The 19,062-nt window shown below is 40.7% G+C and overlaps 1 protein-coding gene across 9 annotated transcripts in view; it reads left to right on the plus strand.

The window, feature by feature from the left end:
• The window catches only part of daam2 (dishevelled associated activator of morphogenesis 2), a 120,681-nt gene that overhangs the window by 81,364 nt on the left and 20,255 nt on the right, over window positions 1–19,062 (plus strand). For 4 of the 9 annotated variants that reach the window (XM_084380458.1, XM_084380460.1, XM_084380459.1 and 1 more), the window contains exons 6-17: window positions 6,986–7,319; window positions 8,008–8,118; window positions 8,649–8,752; window positions 9,097–9,163; window positions 9,300–9,417; window positions 9,864–10,002; window positions 11,895–11,918; window positions 12,441–12,499; window positions 12,721–12,905; window positions 14,093–14,398; window positions 14,785–14,892; window positions 16,498–16,527. In XM_084380458.1, coding sequence (XP_084236584.1) covers window positions 6,986–7,319; window positions 8,008–8,118; window positions 8,649–8,752; window positions 9,097–9,163; window positions 9,300–9,417; window positions 9,864–10,002; window positions 11,895–11,918; window positions 12,441–12,499; window positions 12,721–12,905; window positions 14,093–14,398; window positions 14,785–14,892; window positions 16,498–16,527 — 1,585 coding nt within the window. The remainder of the gene's footprint in view (window positions 1–6,985; window positions 7,320–8,007; window positions 8,119–8,648; window positions 8,753–9,096; window positions 9,164–9,299; window positions 9,418–9,863; window positions 10,003–11,894; window positions 11,919–12,440; window positions 12,500–12,720; window positions 12,906–14,092; window positions 14,399–14,784; window positions 14,893–16,497; window positions 16,528–19,062) is intronic. The other 5 variants (XM_084380453.1, XM_084380456.1, XM_084380454.1 and 2 more) reach the window with 5 other exon arrangements.

Below are 19,062 nucleotides of genomic sequence, written 5' to 3' on the forward strand. Positions count from 1 at the left end.
AATATATGATCATCTACTCACCCAGATAACTTTGGTGTCATTTGGTGTCGTTCGGACGAAATTAGATCCAGTGTAGCGCCGCGTTCATTTCACCAATATTTTGTTACGATACGCTATCTGGGGTCTGTAGGTTGACCTACTACCTCTGACCTGGAAGATGTCGTCTCTGAGCTGCGCGCGCACCCGCGACAGCCGGCTTGTTTACCTGTAGCTGCTACTGCTAGTTTGACCCCGGATGTTGATAACGGACGAGCCCGGACTCAGAGGGGAATAGCACTAGCGTATCATGACAAAATATTGGTGAAATGAACTAGTTTTGTGGCAGATAACGCGTTATAGAGGCTGTGTTTCGATGCCCCGTCACTCGCATTATATGGATATAGCGGCGCTACACTGGATCTAATTTTGTCCGAACGACTTCAAATGACACCAAAGTTATCTGGGTGAGTAAATGATCATATATTTTGCTAGAAATAAGGTCCAGGTTGTAAAAAACGGTAGTTATCCTTTAAGGTAGACCTTTGATTACAGGTCACTGTGATCTCACAAAATACATTTCTGGCCATAACTCAAGAATTCATATGTTAATTCTAACAAATTTTCATACGGTCAAATACAAAGCAGAATTAGGTTTGTTGACCAAGCATATGAGCACATACAAGGATTTTGTATTTTAAACACTAATAGACATATAGCTGATATTGGGCTTTAGGTGATTACTGTTGCACCATGTGACAAAGCTCTTTATTGGTCCTCTGTAAAAAAGTGAAAACATACATGTCAGTAAATTGCAACTTGACTGTCGTGTTGGGCCTAAAACAGTGAGGCGGTAGTTCTAGTTTAATACTCAAAAAAAAAAGTACAGGTACACAAAAACGCCTTTGTTGCAGTAACACGAGTAAATGTAAGCCATTACATCCAGCCTGTGGCTTAGTAAACATGTTAAGGGGCCATTGGCCTTGGCCAGCAGTTTTATTGTGATCTGTATATGTGTGTGTATGTGTGTCAGTTTTATGTGTGTTGCCCTTTGTTCAGCTCTTATTTTACCACACATCAAGTGAAATTTATTTGAGTGAGAGCAGACACTTCTGTCAACTAGTTTAAAGCAGCACCTCTGAATAACCTCCTGGGCCTTTGTCCACACTCAAGTCCTTTCATAGTAGAAGAAGACGTGTGCGCATGGATGTGTGTGTGTTTGTGTGTCGCCTGAACGTAGGTGAGGGGATGTTTGGAAGAGATCTTACGTGTGTGGCAAACGTGTTGATGAGATTAAGGGCGGAAGAGAGGCAGAGAGCACATGGTTGCTTGAGTGCCCTTAGTGTGCGTGTGGAAATGTTGCACATTGATGAGTTTGTATGGTTAGGCTTTGAGGCAAGAATGAACTCTCGACCGACTGCCTGCCACACATGGGTTATCCACAGTTCAAAAAGGCAGAATGTTTTGTCTGTGCAACTAAAACCTCAAAAAGTCCAGTTGGTTTGAATGAATTTCTGAATATTAGCATCTGGATTAGTTTTCTGCACCGTCTTGTTCATTTAGAATACTGTCTGCCTCTGGTTGAGGGGTTGAAGGCTTTTTTGATCAATGGAAATTGCATGACTCTAAATGGTTTTGTTTGAATTTTGATCAACAGCAAACCAAATGTTGCATTTGACCATGCTTGACACACACACTGCACTCATTTTTTGCCTATACTGTCACTTTTGTTTAGACTCGTCCAATTCCAAGTTACGTTCCTCATTTCTTTCTTTTGTCTGTCTGAAGAACTTAATGTTTGTGTGTGCGTGGTTGGCTAAGCCTTGGTATTGTTCAGCTCTGCCTGAGCTCATATAGTATGCAGTGGTTGTCTCTGTCTTGAACGCAACCCCAGCGGCTTTTCAAGTATGCAGTGGTTGTTCCAAAAAAAGGGGGAAAAAAGAAAAAGGCCTGCACGCCACTCGGCTGAGCGTGAATGTCAGCGGATAGGAGAAGAGGAGACTCCAAAGTCAGAGGCGATGGGATCAATTGATTCAAGTGCTCACTGGAGAGAAAATGAGAGATGGGGGAGGAGGAGAGAGTGGATAGATGTCAGCTCTCTATAAGGTTTTATTAACAGTACAGTAGATTAGTCACTGTCAAAGTCATGCATATGGGTTAGTGTATGCATGCATCTATCTTCCTACTTTCCCCTGTGCAAGCACATGCACTTGCATTTGTTTATCGTGTATAGGATGTGTGCCTATGTCTCTGGTGAGCTGTCAGCAAACCAACAGAGTGAAGTGAAGCAGGCAGCGAGCAAAGCCTTGAATCCCGTCACCCACACTCCAGAAAGGTGTCTCGCCCTCTGCTTTCCATACATTCATCACAAAGATGTTCAGCTTAATTTCTCCTGCAGCATAAAACTTCTGAGGTGGCCTCGTAGTCCACAGACAGGCATAAGGATATTGCTGTCTTCTGTGCTGGCCAAAGACTTGTCACTGATGTAAGATGTGCAACTTTAACAGTTGAATCAGTTCTGCCTTGCTCCAGTTCCAGTGTCTGTGTTGCATCTGAATCAAGTCATATCTAATATAATGGATTAATTTTTTGCCACCTCAGTGTTGAGCAGAGGCCGAGACTGTGGTGTCTGTCCTGAAACAAGAAGCACATGTCTGTTTGAAAGGATGTGTGTGTTCTCTATGATTTCACTGCATTTCTAAGGAAGTCTGACTGTATGCATGCATGCATGCATGTAGCATGGCCTTCTTGATCTCATCCGGCACTGCTGAAGATCATAGGATTATATGTCTTTGAGAGATTTACTGGTCATGCCAGGTTAAGTGTGTGTGCGTATATATGTGTGTTCTGGAGCTCCATAGCAAAGCAGTGTTGCAGCATTCTCCTAAACAACTGAAGAAACAAAAGAAAAAAAAACCAACATAAAACACCCTCACGTTCAAGCTTCACTTGACAGGCTGCATGCTAATGTTTTTAGCTTAGCAACCACAGTGAGGATGTCAGCTTAAAAAAGGGCACATAAAAACTCTTTTCAAATCAGTTTGGGGTTTCAGGGCTTCCAGAGACTTGAATTATGCTGGATGAGCTGTATGGAGCCATTTTTTGTGTTTTTTCTTTGGTTGTTTTTTAAATTTCAAAACAAGTCTTCTTCAAGGCCTACTTAATTTCCTTAAGAGTAGGCTGTTTCTGTTCCAGAAATGTTTTACCGGCTATGACGCCATTGAATTTTCATGTGTTTATTTATTATTAAGTGTTTATTTGTGATGGCTAAGGTTAGGGTAACGGTCTAGGGAATACATTATGACAATCAGAGTCTTCATAATATGGAAGTCTAAGCATGTGTGCGTGTGTGTGCTTATGTCTGAATCTTATGGAAATCTGGGACTGATTGTGTGTGAGTGGGGGAAGAGCTGTGGCCTCAGTGTATGGGATAATAACTGGATGATTTACATTTTTTTGCGCAGTATTTTTTCCACGCCTGCCCGAGCCAAGACAGCAGTGGGAGGGGATGGAACTTCTGACATCAAAACAATGTATCTGTTACAATGAGTAGCAGTAAATCTCAGCTCTCAGACTTTCTCCCTCTTTCCTCACTGTCCCTTCCACTTTCTGACTCCATCCTTCTTTCCTTTTCCTTTGTTCTCACTCGTCTCCTCTCTCCTCTCCCTCTGCCTCTTTCGCCCCTTATAAAAGCCCTCATTTGTTTGAAATAATTTATGAGGCCTATCAGGAATCTCAGTGAGTGGGAAGGTAATTTACAATACAGCCCTCAGATGGTTCGCAAGACGTGACATCTCTCAATGTTTACGTGTCCTGCTTGTCATTCGGTTCATTGAGAGTACCTGTTCAGGATGGGAAAACAGTGGCTCTGGAGGAGCTTTAAATTGTGTGCCTCATGATGTTATCAGGGCTATCTTTGCTTATGCAAATTACATTTACATTTACATTTAGGGCATTTAGCAGATGCTTTTGTCCAAAGCGACTTACAATAAGTACATTTGTCACAAGAAAGAAACCACGACATATCACTGTCAATAAAGTGGAAAAGAAAAGAGAAACAATATTCAAGCCCTAATCTGAGCAAAGTAGCTGCTATTTATCAAGGATACCATAAGTACAAAAGTGCTATGATTAAAGTGCTAAGGGTAAGATTCTTCATTTTTTTTTTTTTTTTTTTGGGGGGGGTCATGCTATGTGGGGTCAAGGTGAAGTCTGAACAAGTGAGTCTTGAGTCTTTTGCGTAAGATGGCGAGCGATTCTGCTGTCCTGACATTGGTCGGGAGTTCGTTCCACCACTGGGGCGCCAGAACAGAAAAGAGTCACGACTTCGCTGAGTGGCCTTTGTTTGCTCTCAGCGATGGCGGTACCAGCCGGCCAGCTGATGTAGTAGAGCGAAGTGCTCGCATTGGGGCTTGTGGTCTGACCAGTGTTTGGAGGTAGATGGGTGCAGTTCCGTTGACAGCCTTGAAGGCCAGCACCATGGTCTTGAATCTGATGCGGGCCGCAACAGGAAGCCAGTGGAGGTCACGGAGGAGGGAGGTAACATGGGACAATTTGGGTAGATTGAAAACAAGGCGTGCTGCAGCGTTCTGGATACGTTGCAAGGGTTTAGTCGCAGAGGCTGGGAGTCCAGCCAAGAGAGAGTTGCAGAAGTCCAGGTGGGAAATGACCAGCGATTGGACCAGGAGTTGCGTTGCGTCCTTTGTGAGGAAAGACCGGATCCTGTGGATGTTGTAGAGGGCAAATCTGCAGGATCGGGCCACAGCGGTGATGTTGGAAGTGCAGGATAGTCCGTTGTCGAGGATCACACCCAGGTTTCTCGCAGTCGATGAAGGCGTTACCGTGACGTTCTCGACAGTGACTGTTAGGTCCATGTGAGGGCAGTTTTTCCTCGGGATGAAGAGGAGTTCAGTTTTACTGAGGTTGAGCTTGAGATGATGAGCAGTTGTCCAAGCGGAGATGTCTGCCAGACATTCCGATATGCGCGTGGCATTGTGAGTATTGGAGGATGGGGGAAAGGAGAGGAACAGTTAGGTGTCGTCAGCATAACAGTGGTAAGAGAATCCATATGATGTGATTGCAGTGCCCAGTGATCTAGTGTATAATGAAAACAAAAGTGGTCCGAGTACTGAGCCTTGAGGGACGCCGGTTTCCAGAGAGCAGAGTTTGGACAAGGAGCCATTCCACATGACCTGAAAGGTGCGATTTGTCAGGTATGATTTGAACCAGGTTAGAGCAGAGTCAGCAATGCCAAGTTCAGCCAGAGTGGAGAGGAGGATTTGGTGGTTGACTGTGTCAAACGCAGAGGATAAGTCGAGGAGGACGAGGACTGACGAGCGGGACGAGGCTCTGGCGGCACGGAGCGACTCAGTCACTGTGAGGAGGGCCGTCTCAGTGGAGTGAGCAGTCCTGAAGCCTGACTGATTAGGGTCTAGGGGGTTGTTCTGATAAAGGTAGGAGAACAGTTGGTTGTAGACAGCATGTTCCAGAGTTTTAGGGAGGAACAAGAGAAGAGATACAGGTCTGTAGTTTCGGATGTCAGCCGAGTCAAGGGTGGGTTTCTTTAGGAGTGGCTTTACTGTAGCTGTCTTGAAAGGAGCTGGAATACGGCCTGAAGTGAGGGAGGAATTGATCAAATAGATGAGTTTTTAACAGTAAGCCTGCTTTAAAAACTAAAGTTGTGAAGTTTGAAAGATGTGGGAGGCAGAAAGGGTCTAATGAAAATATTCTATTGATTGCTATTGGGCTGGATCTAACGATTATTTTCATTGGCAATCTTTTGATTATCTTCTTGATTGATAGAGTAAATGGTGATATTTATTTACTGTCATAGAGGAGTAAATAAACCAGAATATGTTCACATGCTGAAATCAAGCTGGAATCAGAGAACTTTTATTTATTTTTTTTCTTGAAAAATTACTCAAGTCAATTAATTGATTATCAAACTTTTTCACAATTAATTTAATAGTTAACAACCAACCAATTATCAATCATGATATCAACAATGAAATGATATCGATTATCAACAATGAATTATCGATTCATTGTTGCAGCTCTATTGGTTCCATCATGGGAAATGTAGAGAATAAAAGTCAGGATATCAACTTCATTCATTCTTTAATGTGTCTTGTGAGTACCCGCACTTCTCTGGAGTATCTCTTTAACCAATTCGTTAATTGAGGGAAAAAAAAAAATTCTCAAGTCTTTTTCAAGCCAAACCCTTGCTTTTTCTTATCCTTCAAATGTGAAGACTAACTGCCTTTATCAGTCTTTGGATTGTTTTAAACTTTTGTTTTTTTACTGTTTGTCAGACAAAATAAGTGAATTGTGTGATTTTGTGGATAAAAAGATAAATCTACATGATAAAATGAACAAAATATCTGATTATCTGATGTGTTGCAGCCTTTAAATAGATGGTAACTTAATTTGAATTGATTGCTGAAATTAATCATTCTTATGCTTAAGCAGCATTTGTTTTATTATTAATATTTTAGAGCATTTTGTGCCTTTACTCTGAGAGATATGGTGAATGGTCCTCAGTTGGACTTGAACTAGGAACAAAGTCATTCATTGTTGGCAACCTGGACATTGTGGCATATCTTTAAATACTTGCCATAAAGCCATTGTTGTTGTTAAAAAAAAACAGAATCTAAAGATGCTTTAAGGTGTTACTGGCATTTGCCCATTTTAAAGACATAATATGTAACATTTCTGCATTAATATGTGTAAATACGACTAGACCTTTGTTATATGTTTTGAATTGTGTACTCGACTGTTGCTGTAACTTCAAGGAAACCATCAGATGATACTTTAGAGAGTGAGGAAGGAATTCATTGAACATGACACTACTTCACTTCATCAAACTATGTCTTTTGTTTTTTAATTGGTTTTATTTGGAGACCCCAAAGTTACATATGTGTGCATTACGTATATTATGTCATTCACCCTGGCCTGCTCATGTTTTACTTAACTCCGAATCTGTACTAATTGTCCTTCCCAATTCCTCCAGGTTTGTCACACGCTTCATTGAGCTAGATGGCCTCACCTGCCTCCTCAACTTCCTGCGCAGCATGGACTATGAGACATCAGAAAGCCGCATCCACACCTCCGTCATCGGCTGCATCAAGGCCCTGATGAACAACTCCCAGGGACGCTCGCACGTCCTGGCCCACCCACAGAGCATCAACACCATCTCACAGAGCCTGCGGACGGAGAACATCAAGACCAAAGTGGCAGTGCTGGAAATTCTGGGGGCGGTGTGCTTGGTTCCTGACGGACACAAGAAGGTGCTGCAGGCCATGGCACACTACCAGAAATACGCTGCTGAGCGGACTCGCTTTCAGGTGAGGGAAAGTGCTAAATGTGCTGTCTTGTTGCTTGAATTGTGGTCAGGTCTCATGAGACAGACATCCTTATAGACCCTACTGGAGACCTGGGGCAGGCAGAGATTATGGGAAAGGGCAGAGAAAATATTTCTCAGTAATGTCCATATAAATCAAGTTGCAGTCATTATGCTGCAGCACCTCAGACTGCTTGCCTCAGGTTAAGTCAACACTCTGGTCATATTAAAGGCAGGTGAGGACATCCAGAGTTATAGAGGTCAGGGTATGTGTAGCGCTGTAGTGACTAGCAGGACTGAGTCAACAAGCCACATTTCACCCATCCCCCTGGGGTTAGTGGTAAATCATGCCACCTCGGGCTAAGCTAACACCACAGGAGCTGAGTGATTCCACACATATGAGGCCTTTTTAATGTTTGTTTGAGTAATGAATAACCTACTAAAGTATGTCGGCAGTCTGTATAAGAGGGAACAAAGGGTGTGAGAAGTGAAAACAGTGTCCCTGTGTTGCCAGTTTCTCTTCAATGTTGTGTTAACAAATCAGTTTTGATAAACTAAGATTTCTTTGTCAGTTCAGAGAGAAGTTCATTTAATTTCTGACTTAGTTGCTATCTGATGATTTCAGTGTTGAAATATACTTACAGATCAAACACACTTGCTGACTAACCTTCCCATATGTCTGTACCATGTAGACGCTGCTGAATGAGCTGGACAAGAGTACAGGCCGCTACAGAGACGAGGTCAATTTAAAGACTGCCATCATGTCCTTCATCAATGCTGTGCTCAACGCTGGAGCTGGGGAGGTCAGCATGTACACCCATGCCATTTAGAGTATAATCAAATACCTGTAATTAATGTACCTAAACCTCCTGCAGTGTTTTAACACCATCTTGTAGTATCGGATCAGTGTGCTAGGTACCTGACAACAGGGCAGGATATGTATATGTATATGTATATAGATAGATAGATAGATAGATAGATAGATAGATAGATAGATAGATAGGTGTGTGTGTGTGTGTGTGTGTATATATATATATAAAATCAAATCTCCTTCTCACCCCTGGTGGGGTGGTATCTGTGTCATCCTTAAGCTCGGGTCCTCTACCAGAGGCCTGGGAGTTTGAGGGTTCTGAGATATAGATAGATAGATAGATAGATAGATAGATAGATAGATAGATAGATAGATAGATAGACATCTTTGTTGATCACAAACATCCTCCTTTCACAGGTGCTAAAATGTGAATGGGAATTATGAGTACAGATACCCAGATACAAACTAGATATTTAATAGATATTTCATCATCATCTGTTATTGTTCCTCTTTTAATTTAAGGACAACCTTGAGTTCCGCCTTCACCTAAGGTACGAGTTCCTAATGTTAGGCATCCAGCCGGTCATCGACAAGCTCAGAGAGCACGAGAACGCCACTCTGGACAGGTGAGAATAAGACTAAGGAGCAATCAACCAATAAATGATCATCCTCCTCAGTAACCATTGTGCACAGCAGACCTGCTTCACCTTTGTGTCATGTTGAGATTTACTTTACTTCCATATTGTATATATTATAGATGATGTGCCAAAAATCATTCACAGATGAACGAATGCAAACTATAAAAAAAAAGCATTATATTCTGTAGTTGGCTTTATAAGCTGGCAAGGTTCCTGAATTGTCAAACAGAGCCTGTGGTCTCCAGGACCCCTAACACAACATTAGTTGTTTAGTTTAGTTGAGGTACAGTAAACATGTTAATCTCAGACTGTTTCTGTTTCTTTCTGTCAAGGCATTTGGACTTCTTTGAAATGGTGCGGAATGAGGACGACTCTGAGCTGGCCAAAAGATTTGATTTGGTGAGTAACCTCTTATTTTCTTGTCAAACTAATATTGGTTCCTGTACTTCCTTGGATGTATTGCTTAAATGATCCAAACTCAAGCAGAGCAATGGTCAGACATAAAAGTAATTCAAGTCTGGATCTTTTTGAATAGACCCATGTAGATACTAAGAGTGCTGGTGCCATGTTTGAGATGATCAAGAAGAAGCTGAGCCACACAGATGCCTACCCCAACCTCATCTCCATCCTCCAACACTGCCTGCAGATGCCCTGTGAGTAGATAAATAACAAGAAATGTGTCTTTGTTTGTTGATACTAATGGCAATATATTGATATTTACTGGAGTAGTGAACCTTGTTTCCATTGCATAAGGATGGGATGGGATCATAATGATTGTTCTTGGGATTAGTCAAACCCTTAGGTGTTGCCAGGGAAAGAGAGGTATTGCTTGTGAAAAACCTTAGATATTGATTGCAAAACACATTCAAATATAAATGATGGTCTTTTTTCTCTGGCAGGTGACCATGGTATAAGCTGGATAATGCCCTTCGAAGTGATCATAATCAGGAATTAATGGCCTCTGCATCATCCATTTATTACTGAAAATGGACATCTCTTTGGGCATTATCCCTTAAATAAATCATATATGAAGTGTACCTTTCATCATAGGCCAATGAATTGATTACCTGACCATTTCTGTCTGTGACTCTCCACCCAGATAAACGTGGCGGTGGCAGCCTGCAGCACTGGCAGCTCTTAGACAGGATCATTCAGCAGATAGTCCTCCAGGACGACAAGGGAGAGGACCCTGACATCGCACCTCTGGACAACTTCAGTGTTAAGAACATCATTCGAATGTAAGTGGAATCTTGCTATCCTTAGTCAAAGCAGTCTTTTGTCCGTCCTTTGGCAGCCTATACCCATTGATACTTTTACTGCCATACAGTATATTCCCTGTTCATATGCATTCACATGAATACAAAAAGATGTCTGATATCATACTCTCATTTCTGAACATATCTTGTGGGTATTGCATCCAATCAGCATCACTTCTAACTAAGATTAAAGACCGCCCTGATATCAGCACATTGTATGAAAATAAATAAAATTGAGTGTTTGGGGCATGGCTACAAGGCAGAGAAGCACTGGAATTTATAACAGAGATTTAGTGTAAGGCAACGTTTACAACAACCCAGTATTCACTTGTGTAATAGACCTTTTTCAGCACTCTTGGCCTGGCTTTCATTTTTTTTACTTTTAATGGGAGTGGAGAATGTGAGGTGAAGTGAAGGTGGCAGCAGGGGGCCGTGGGTAGAATCGGAGGAAGAGGGTGAATTGGCATGAAAGCGGAAGACAGAGATCAAAAGGAAATTACTCTAATCGCATTAAGCAGGTAGGCTGGCCAAGTCAGCCATCTTTAGGTGTGGCGAAGCAGTCACTACGCTACATGTAGAAGTCAACATGGAGAAATAATAGGAAAATGCAGCCATTATGACTTGGAATTAGATGTTTTCTGTATGTCATCAAGGGCACAGTCTACACTGTCACCTACAGAGATTGGGATTCCAAATGATCATTAACATTTGCTGGTTCATGTGGTCTGGGTTTCACTGACTTTTTAAACGTATCTACACTTGTGTTCAGGAGGGAATGACCCCAGTGTGTGCTGAGTGTAGGTAGTGTTTAAAGATGGCATTCTGGGCTTTGTCCATACAATACATTTGGTGCATGGTTCTCCCACCAAGTTAACTTCATTTTCACTTTCTGATGTGCTGTCATTCTTTTCTGTCACCATCTTTTTTCTCTTCCACTTTCTTGTGATTTTCAAGTCAAGCTTTAGGTCAGTGATGAATGTGTTTAGTCTCAGCGATGAAAGCAACGTATAAATCTAGCGTGGTAAACTTTGGACCCTGCTAGCTCCTACTGTGTTCACTAATTCAGTCACTTCTGTTTGTGCAATCAACTCACTTGAGGGTAATTCTTTCAAGTAGCGTACAGAAAGTGAACTTGGATGATGCTTCTGAGCCCGGATGTCCATTACTGTCCATTGCAGATCCATCACAGCAGTCAAAACCTATCCCTCACTTTAAATTTTTGCCAAAGTCTTGTTGTGTTTCCATTAACTCTCCTGGAGTAAATTATGCCTGGAAAGAGGGTGCATACACTGAGCTTTCCTCATGCTTTGGCCGCATGCCGGAGGCCCTGACTGTGAGCGGGTGAAAATGTTTTGTCTGGTGTAGCAGCGGCTCAGAGGGGGACGTTAAAACAACTGTTAAAACAACTGGGAGACAAAGTCATTCATCATCTGCGGTCACCATGACGACGGCTCTGACTACTCACTCTTGACACAAAATTAACACTCTTGTACAAAATCACATTTTTCCACAGCTTTGTAAAGGTATTTATTTGACTGGTCAACAAAATGAGTTGGATCCATGGAGTGTTGCCCGAGCTGTAATTAAAGTAGCACTGACTGTGATCAAGTTCAGACTGTCCTATTCACTAACATAAGCATTAGGAAGACCTGATTAATGCTTTGAATTGCCTTGTGGATTTCCTAGTGTGGATTAATTACAAATGTTTAAGTGTGAATCATTACCACAGTGATGTTATTTTATCCTTATTGGCAGTCATTACTCAGCACTCTTCCTTTTTTAGTACTGCCTTCTCTCATGCTCTCTCTGTTTCATTGTGTCTCTTATACTCTTTGCTTAGTGACACTGAATCATGTCTGTTCTCTCAACTCTAGTCATGGCTTCCACCGGTGCTCAAGGTTTCACTTTCTAGTCTTTCTCCATCTGAATTCATTTCTAAAAAACTCTCCAGTTGATAATCTTTTAACTTCTCCTTCATTCAGTTTTTTTACATCTTGCATTCTATATTCTATTATACCAATGTGCAGCTTCCCTGATTGCTTCATTATCAGGAACACTCATTTCTCACATTAATATCAGAACATCATTGTAACTCTCCTTGACCTCAAGCTGAACATAACTGTACTCAGTATTGCAGGGATTATTTGAGCACTAATGTGTCACACAGCTTTAAAGAGCAATCTGCATCAACCCAGTCAATGTTGGTAATGAATCTGAACTCCTCTCACTAAAAGTAAGTGAAGAACTGTTGTCAGTGATCAACAGATTTCCAATCAAATTATTCAACTTCCTCAAAATGTTCTGACTTGACTTGGTTGGACTGCAGTTGACCCCCATGTGCAAGCATTTTGTGCAAGGCTATTCTCAGTTTGTCTGTCTATTTTTGTGTCTGTGCTCATTTTTGTCTGCCTGCTTCACAGGTTGGTCAATGAGAATGAGGTGAAACAATGGCGAGAGCAGGCAGAGAAGTTCAGGAAAGGTAAAACTTGTTTTACACACTGCACTCTGCAGGTTGAAAGAGAAAATGCATCATCAAATGTATCATGCATTCTTATCTCCATCCATCTGTTTTCATATATTCTATGTATATATTTGCCAACAAATCACTATCTGCTTCTCTGTATGTATCTATTCTTGTTGCATTTTATTATCTGAATTTACATCCCATTAACACATTTCTGCCCCATTGTTTTCTTTGAGATCATGGAGAGCTGCTAGCTAAACTAGAGAGGAAGGAGCGTGAGTGTGAAACCAAGACCCAGGAGAAGGACGATATGATGAAGACTTTGAACAAGATGAAGGACAAACTCCAGCGCGAGGGAGTGGAGTTGCGCTCTGCCAGGGAGCAAGTCATGGACCTGTCCTCACGAATCAATGACATAGCTGTGAGCAGTGCTGCTTTTAATAATACATTACAATATGACACATACAACATGCTCCATGATTGTGTGATGTGCTTTTAAGTAATGGCATAGCATATTGCTAAGTGATTTATTCATCTTAATAATGGATTTTTCTAAATTAGTTTTTTCCCACTTTTTTACAGTTTCCCTTAAGAAAAATTACCCAATTAAACTAAGTTTTTAAAAGATGCTTCAAAATTTAGTGATATCATTTGTTTGCTTTCTCACTCATAAGACAATTCGGTATCATTGTTACCTCACTCCATTCACTACAGAGATTGGTTCATGGTATGTTTAGCCTAGCAAAGCTCAAACACTAGTGGAAGGAAGAAACATTAAAAGCTGCCTTCCAACAACTTCAAATCTGTCATATGTTACCCATTGCACATTTACGTATGTGTGTTAGACAAAGGTAGAAAGAGAAAAGGAGACACTGTAGCTTCATGAGCTTAACTTACGTTAGCTTATCTGTGGAGCTAATTATGAGGCCTAATCAATTTTAAAAAGCTCCAACAATAGTGGAAGGAGGAACTAATCAAAGTATTTACTCTTTGCAAATGGAGAGAACTGTAGAGGTAAAGGTTATTAAGCGTTATACGTTATCGTATTGGAGCTAATTATTACTCAACGACAGCTGGGCCCAGTAACTGAATGCAGCATCTCAGAAGTCCTGTTGTCATTCTATAGTTGCTATGTCTGCATTTTTGTAAAACTTTGAACAAACACCAGCTGAATTTTGGATGTAGTTTTGGCTTTTTTTCTAGCTAGAGATACGTCATGTAAGTAAGACTAGAGTTTTTGGAAGGTCTGTTTCTCCTCTTTTTTCTAAAGCAAGCTATTTTGTTAAGATAGTTATCTATTTTATTGGGGTCAGATACATATAGTTTGTCTTCTTATCTAATGCCCAATACGGCAGTAAACAAGCATATTTCCCAAAATGTCATTATTGGTATTTGGCTCTGTTTCAGGCATGACATTATAATTTTTAAAAAGCACTTGCAGGGTAGCTCTCTGACATATGCTTAGCTGTTTATTTGGAAGGGTGACACTCATTTTATGACATTTAGCTATTAAATTAAAATACACCTGTCAAGTAGGATAAAAGTCTGCCGAATTAATGTAATATGTAATTCAAAACATAATAACTTTATTTTCAATCTCCCCTCCAGCAGGGCAGCAATGTCTCTTTCCCACCTCCTCCTCCCCCTCCTGGTGGCCCCGTGGCTCCACCTCCACCACCTATGATGGGTGGCTTTCCTCCACCTCCTCCTCCACTACCATTCAGCTGCCCGCCTCCACCACCACCTCCTCCTCCACCAGGAGGACCTCCTCCTCCGCCAGGAGCCCCTCCCATTTTTGGAGCACCGCCTCCTCCTATTCCTTCATCATTCAACTCAGCAAGCACGATGCGCTCCAAGTCCATCCCTCAGCCTTCTCATCCCCTGAAGTCCTTCAACTGGGCCAAACTAGGAGAGGTGAGAATACAGTGAGAACATCTAGTGTGCCAAACTGTTCTCCTATTGTGTGAAAACATTTAAACTTTAATTTAGTTGAAAGAGAGAAGCTAATTTGCACTATATTAATGACAACCACAGTTGTCCAATTATATCATTATACTAAAATCAAGATCTTTGATTCTTACATCAAAGCATTATGGCCCTGCAGATCTTATGATGATATAATGAGCATGATTAGCTGATATCATCCCAAATTCAAATTCAAAGCATCTGTTCTTTGCTCCTTGATTTGAATATTAGTTAGTATTGAGTTAGTAACGTAGAACAACATTTAGAAGTAGTATATATTCAATGTTAACCAGTATTTAATTGTTAATCCCTTGTGTTCCTTTCCCCATTTTCAGAATATGATCAATGGCACCATCTGGAACGACATCGATGACCTGAGAGCTTTCAAGATTCTTGACCTCAAAGATATAGAGAAGATGTTTTCAGCCTATCAGAGACAACAGGTTTGCACAGTGGGATGTAGTATTCTGGAATGCAGTTTTCAAAATTGTGGTGCAGTGGGTGTGTTTGTTTTGGCGAGCATCAACATATAGACACAGAAATCTGTTATATACCTGTTGTTTTGATCACTGTTAGTGTATTGCATTTGAAGTTTGAATTTTCCTTGATTCTCTAGTGTGTGTGTGTGTGTGTGTGTGTGTGTGTGTGTGTGTGTTTGTGTGTTTGTGTGTGTGTGTGTGTGTGAGAGTGAGAGAGAGATAGGATGAGGAGTGGGATGTTGTAGGAGGACTCTTGAGTGTGCCAAGCTCCAGGCTAACATGAGCAGCTGTTCACTGCTGAATGCCTTATTGTAGAGATGCCACAGAGCTCAGGCTTTGCCCTGGTATCTGCAACGCATTTGTGTGAGAATTAGGACACTGACTGGGTCTTCAGGGGCTCATGGATAAAGGCAACACAAAGGAAACAGTCATTACCAATACTGCTACAGATACCACTGAAGTCATGAGGAGTCACGATAAAGGAAACTCTTTACTAAAGCAAACACTCTTAAATAAAGAAGCAATTGACTAAACCATGTTGAACCAGGGACTAACTAATAGGATGATTGCAGTATGCACGCTTTTGGGGCGATGCCATACAGTACATAGCAATTACTTCCGTGCTACAAACTAATTACACACCACTTGCCATGTGATAATATTATGTGCAATTGCATAAAATGATTTACTGCCTCAAATGGTTTTAAGTGGAATGTTAATATGCTCTAATGAGTTTCTAGCAATCACAGTTTGAAGTGAGGTCTCAAAGGCTCAATGAGGAGCATTTCTTAAGGTTATTATAACGAATGTTATAATGTTTGATTCCTTTAAAATACATTTTACTGCCATGTTTTAAAACTTTCTGACAGCAAAAAGCGCAACTTCTCTGTTCAGGTTTCTTTAAAAGAGTAATGGGTCATATGAAGTTGTTGCTGACACTGGTTTACTCTGGGTATTTCTTTATTTAGAGCAGTTTTTAATGGGCTCAGGCTAATGGTAAAATGCAGATCTTTATGAATATAGCCACATAAAAACCCAATACTCCCTGGCTTTGACAGCTCGGTTCCATTTAGCAAGTGCGAGATTGAGTTCAACTGGACAATACTGAAATGTTTATACATGGGATAATTGGTTTTTACAGCTTGTCACTGGTCTTCCTTTCAATATGGACCTTGGTTTACACTCACCCTCTGTAGGATTAGTTAACTGCGTGCATTTTTCATATTCTTGTTTTTTATGTCAAGTAGATGCAATCATAAGAATACATTATAACAATCTTGAACTCTTTAATAATACAGGAACTGAAACAGAGTAGAGTTTAAAAGCTTTTTGGTTCAACTATGCAGCTCAGATATTTTAGACTTCCACTAAAGATTTCATGAGCCCCTGATGACTTGGACAGTAGATTCATATTGTTTTTCCCACAGAGGGCTTTCCAGCTTCAGCTTGTAGTGTGCATAGTTGTAGTTCTTTGCTCTAGCCACCACTTTTTTCTGCTTGAAGTGCTAATCTTTGCATGTGTTTTCAATTTGTTTTGTGTCTCTCTGCACTCTCCGACTGCCTGGGCAGGAGCTGCTCACTAATCAATCCTTCAAACAGGTGAGTTAAAGATCTTCCAGCATCTTCATTTCATTGTTACCTACCTTTACTGCTCTATCACCTTCTCTTCTGCAATGCTGAAGCCACCCAGAGAAGCCAGTTGTAATTAATGTGTTATTATGTGACTGGTTGTGGGATGTGGACACAGTGTTTGCTGTTGTTCTTCATTAAAATGTCTTAGGATGTGTGAACCTTTATCTCGCAGACCTTACTGTTAAAGCTTCTTGTCCATATTTTTTTTTTATATAATATATTTATTGCTTTTTTTCATGTTAACACAGAACCAGAACAGCTCAGACTTGACATTGCAAGATTAAGAGATGAAAGTAAAAAGACATGGTAAAATAAAAATAACTGGTCCTTCCCCAACTTCCCTGCCAGGTTTGGAACTGACACTAACGACCCCAGCAGCATAGCCTCAGACTTTGCAAAATTAATTTTAGACCCCGAAAAAGTGCCAAAAGACGAAATAGCTTTGGTTAGGCAGACGATGTCCGCTTCTGGTCAAGATAAGAAATATCAAAACATCATCCACGTAAAGAGTAATTTTGTGCTCTCAATTTCCAGCAAGGATACCAGATATTAAAGCATTTTCCCTTATTGCCTGAGCTAGTGGCTCAATAGCAACATCAAAGAGCAGCGGACAAAGACGGTCACCTGTCTATTTCCTCAGCAAAGAGAGAAATTGCTGGATATGAGCCTATTTGTCAGAACTGCTGCTGTTAGAGTATTATAAAGAACCCTGACCCATTTGATAAAGTTATTGCCCAGGCCAAATTTCTCCAGCGTATAAAACAAATAAGACCATTCAATCCGGTCAAGTGCCTTCTTGGCATCAAGAGAAAGCACAAGAGCAGGTCCCTTAAAGGCTTGAGGTAGCTGAATTATATTAAGGATCCTTTTTCATGTTATCACCGGAGTTCCGGCCAGGTCCTTGAAGTAGGATCCCATGTTCTAAAGAATGGTTAAACATTTTTTAACTCCTTTTAAAACTCACATCCAAACCAATCTGGCCCTGGGGCCTTCCCTGATGGCATTGCTTTTAGAGCAAGCAATGCTTCCTCTCTTGTAATTGGGGCATTTTACTGTAGTTCTTGAGCATCTGTCACCTGCAGGAGTCACAGGTCTGAGAAAAATTAACACATAAGGTCTAGGGCGTTATCAGGCTGTTCAGATATGTATAAATTCAAGTAAAGTATTGCAAATTCTTTATTAATAGTTTTTGTATCAAATGATCTGACATCCTTGGAGTCCCTAATTGAAACAGTAGTTTGGGAATTGGCCCTCTTTTTTAATGAGATTAACAAGATATCTACCAGTTTTGTCCCCAAACTAATAGAGCTTCTGTTTCGTAAAAATTAAGAGAGTACTCAGAGTCCTGAATCAACAAAGTGTTCAGTGCAATACGTGCAGCCATTAGGTCCTTAAGTGGGTTTGGATTTGGGCTAGATATGTAACATTTTCCAAATTTGCTACTCTAGATTCTAGAAGTACCCACTGTTTGTTCTTTTGACGCCTCCTGAATTCTACAAAAGACATTATCAAGGACCCCAGGAATAGGCTTTACATGTCCCCTAAAGGATAGAGGGATTGTCAGTATGAAGTGATCGAATAGAACATTTTGTATTCTAAGGTAAAATAGGAGGGGAATTTATCATTTTTGAGGAGAGATTATTAAAGTCACATGGTAGATTTTCATCTGCAATGATGATTGTTTAGCAATGAATACAACAACTCCCATGATCCAAATGTCTTTTGCTTTGTTTTGATTTAGAGACCCATCAAGGCAGAAATTGCATAACTTTAACTTTATTTTTTTGTCACTCTTATCATTCTCAGTGTTGTTCTAAAACCCCCCTATACGCTACCTGCTCCGCACCAAACAGCAGACAGACACAGTGGAGCATTTAACAGCTTAAGAGTCATATTACAATATATTTTCTCAAGCGATGTAGGAGACCAAAAACAGAGCTAAAAGCAGAGTAAAATGTTGGATTTGTGTTTGTTGTGTCACCAAAAACACAACTCCAAATAAATACTAATATTGCTCTGTGTCTGGTGGATGCCTAAACACCTTGACTATATCATCTTTATAAGGCAATAATATGTCAGTGCTGAAAAAAAATCAAGTAATTCAGGTTTAAAGACCCTCATGTAAATGCAGCATACATCATCATTGCCATATTTTTAAATATCATCCCCATTTTCATCTTAGTTATTGTGTTGATTACCATTATTACTATTATCATCTTTCATTGCCATTGTTGTAATAATTCATCTTCATGAACTGAGCAGAAAGAAAACCTATATTTCAAAGCGGCCACTTGTTAAAGAAACCATTGCAACCAGGTTGCCTTGTACAGTAGAAAAAAGCAGTCCAAAAAACATGACCACGTTTCAATCATGCCACTTAATAACTTATAAAAGATGAAGGCGCTAGTCTCCAGTTACATTGGGTTGAGTGCACATGCTATACACAAGTAAGCAAAATAACCTTTAGCGCATGGGCAGAGGGGGCTTTTGCATACCCAGGAA

The sequence above is a fragment of the Pagrus pagrus genome (assembly GCF_965226575.1).
Source record: "Pagrus pagrus genome assembly, chromosome: 18".
NCBI classification, from domain to species: Eukaryota; Metazoa; Chordata; class Actinopteri; order Spariformes; family Sparidae; genus Pagrus; species Pagrus pagrus.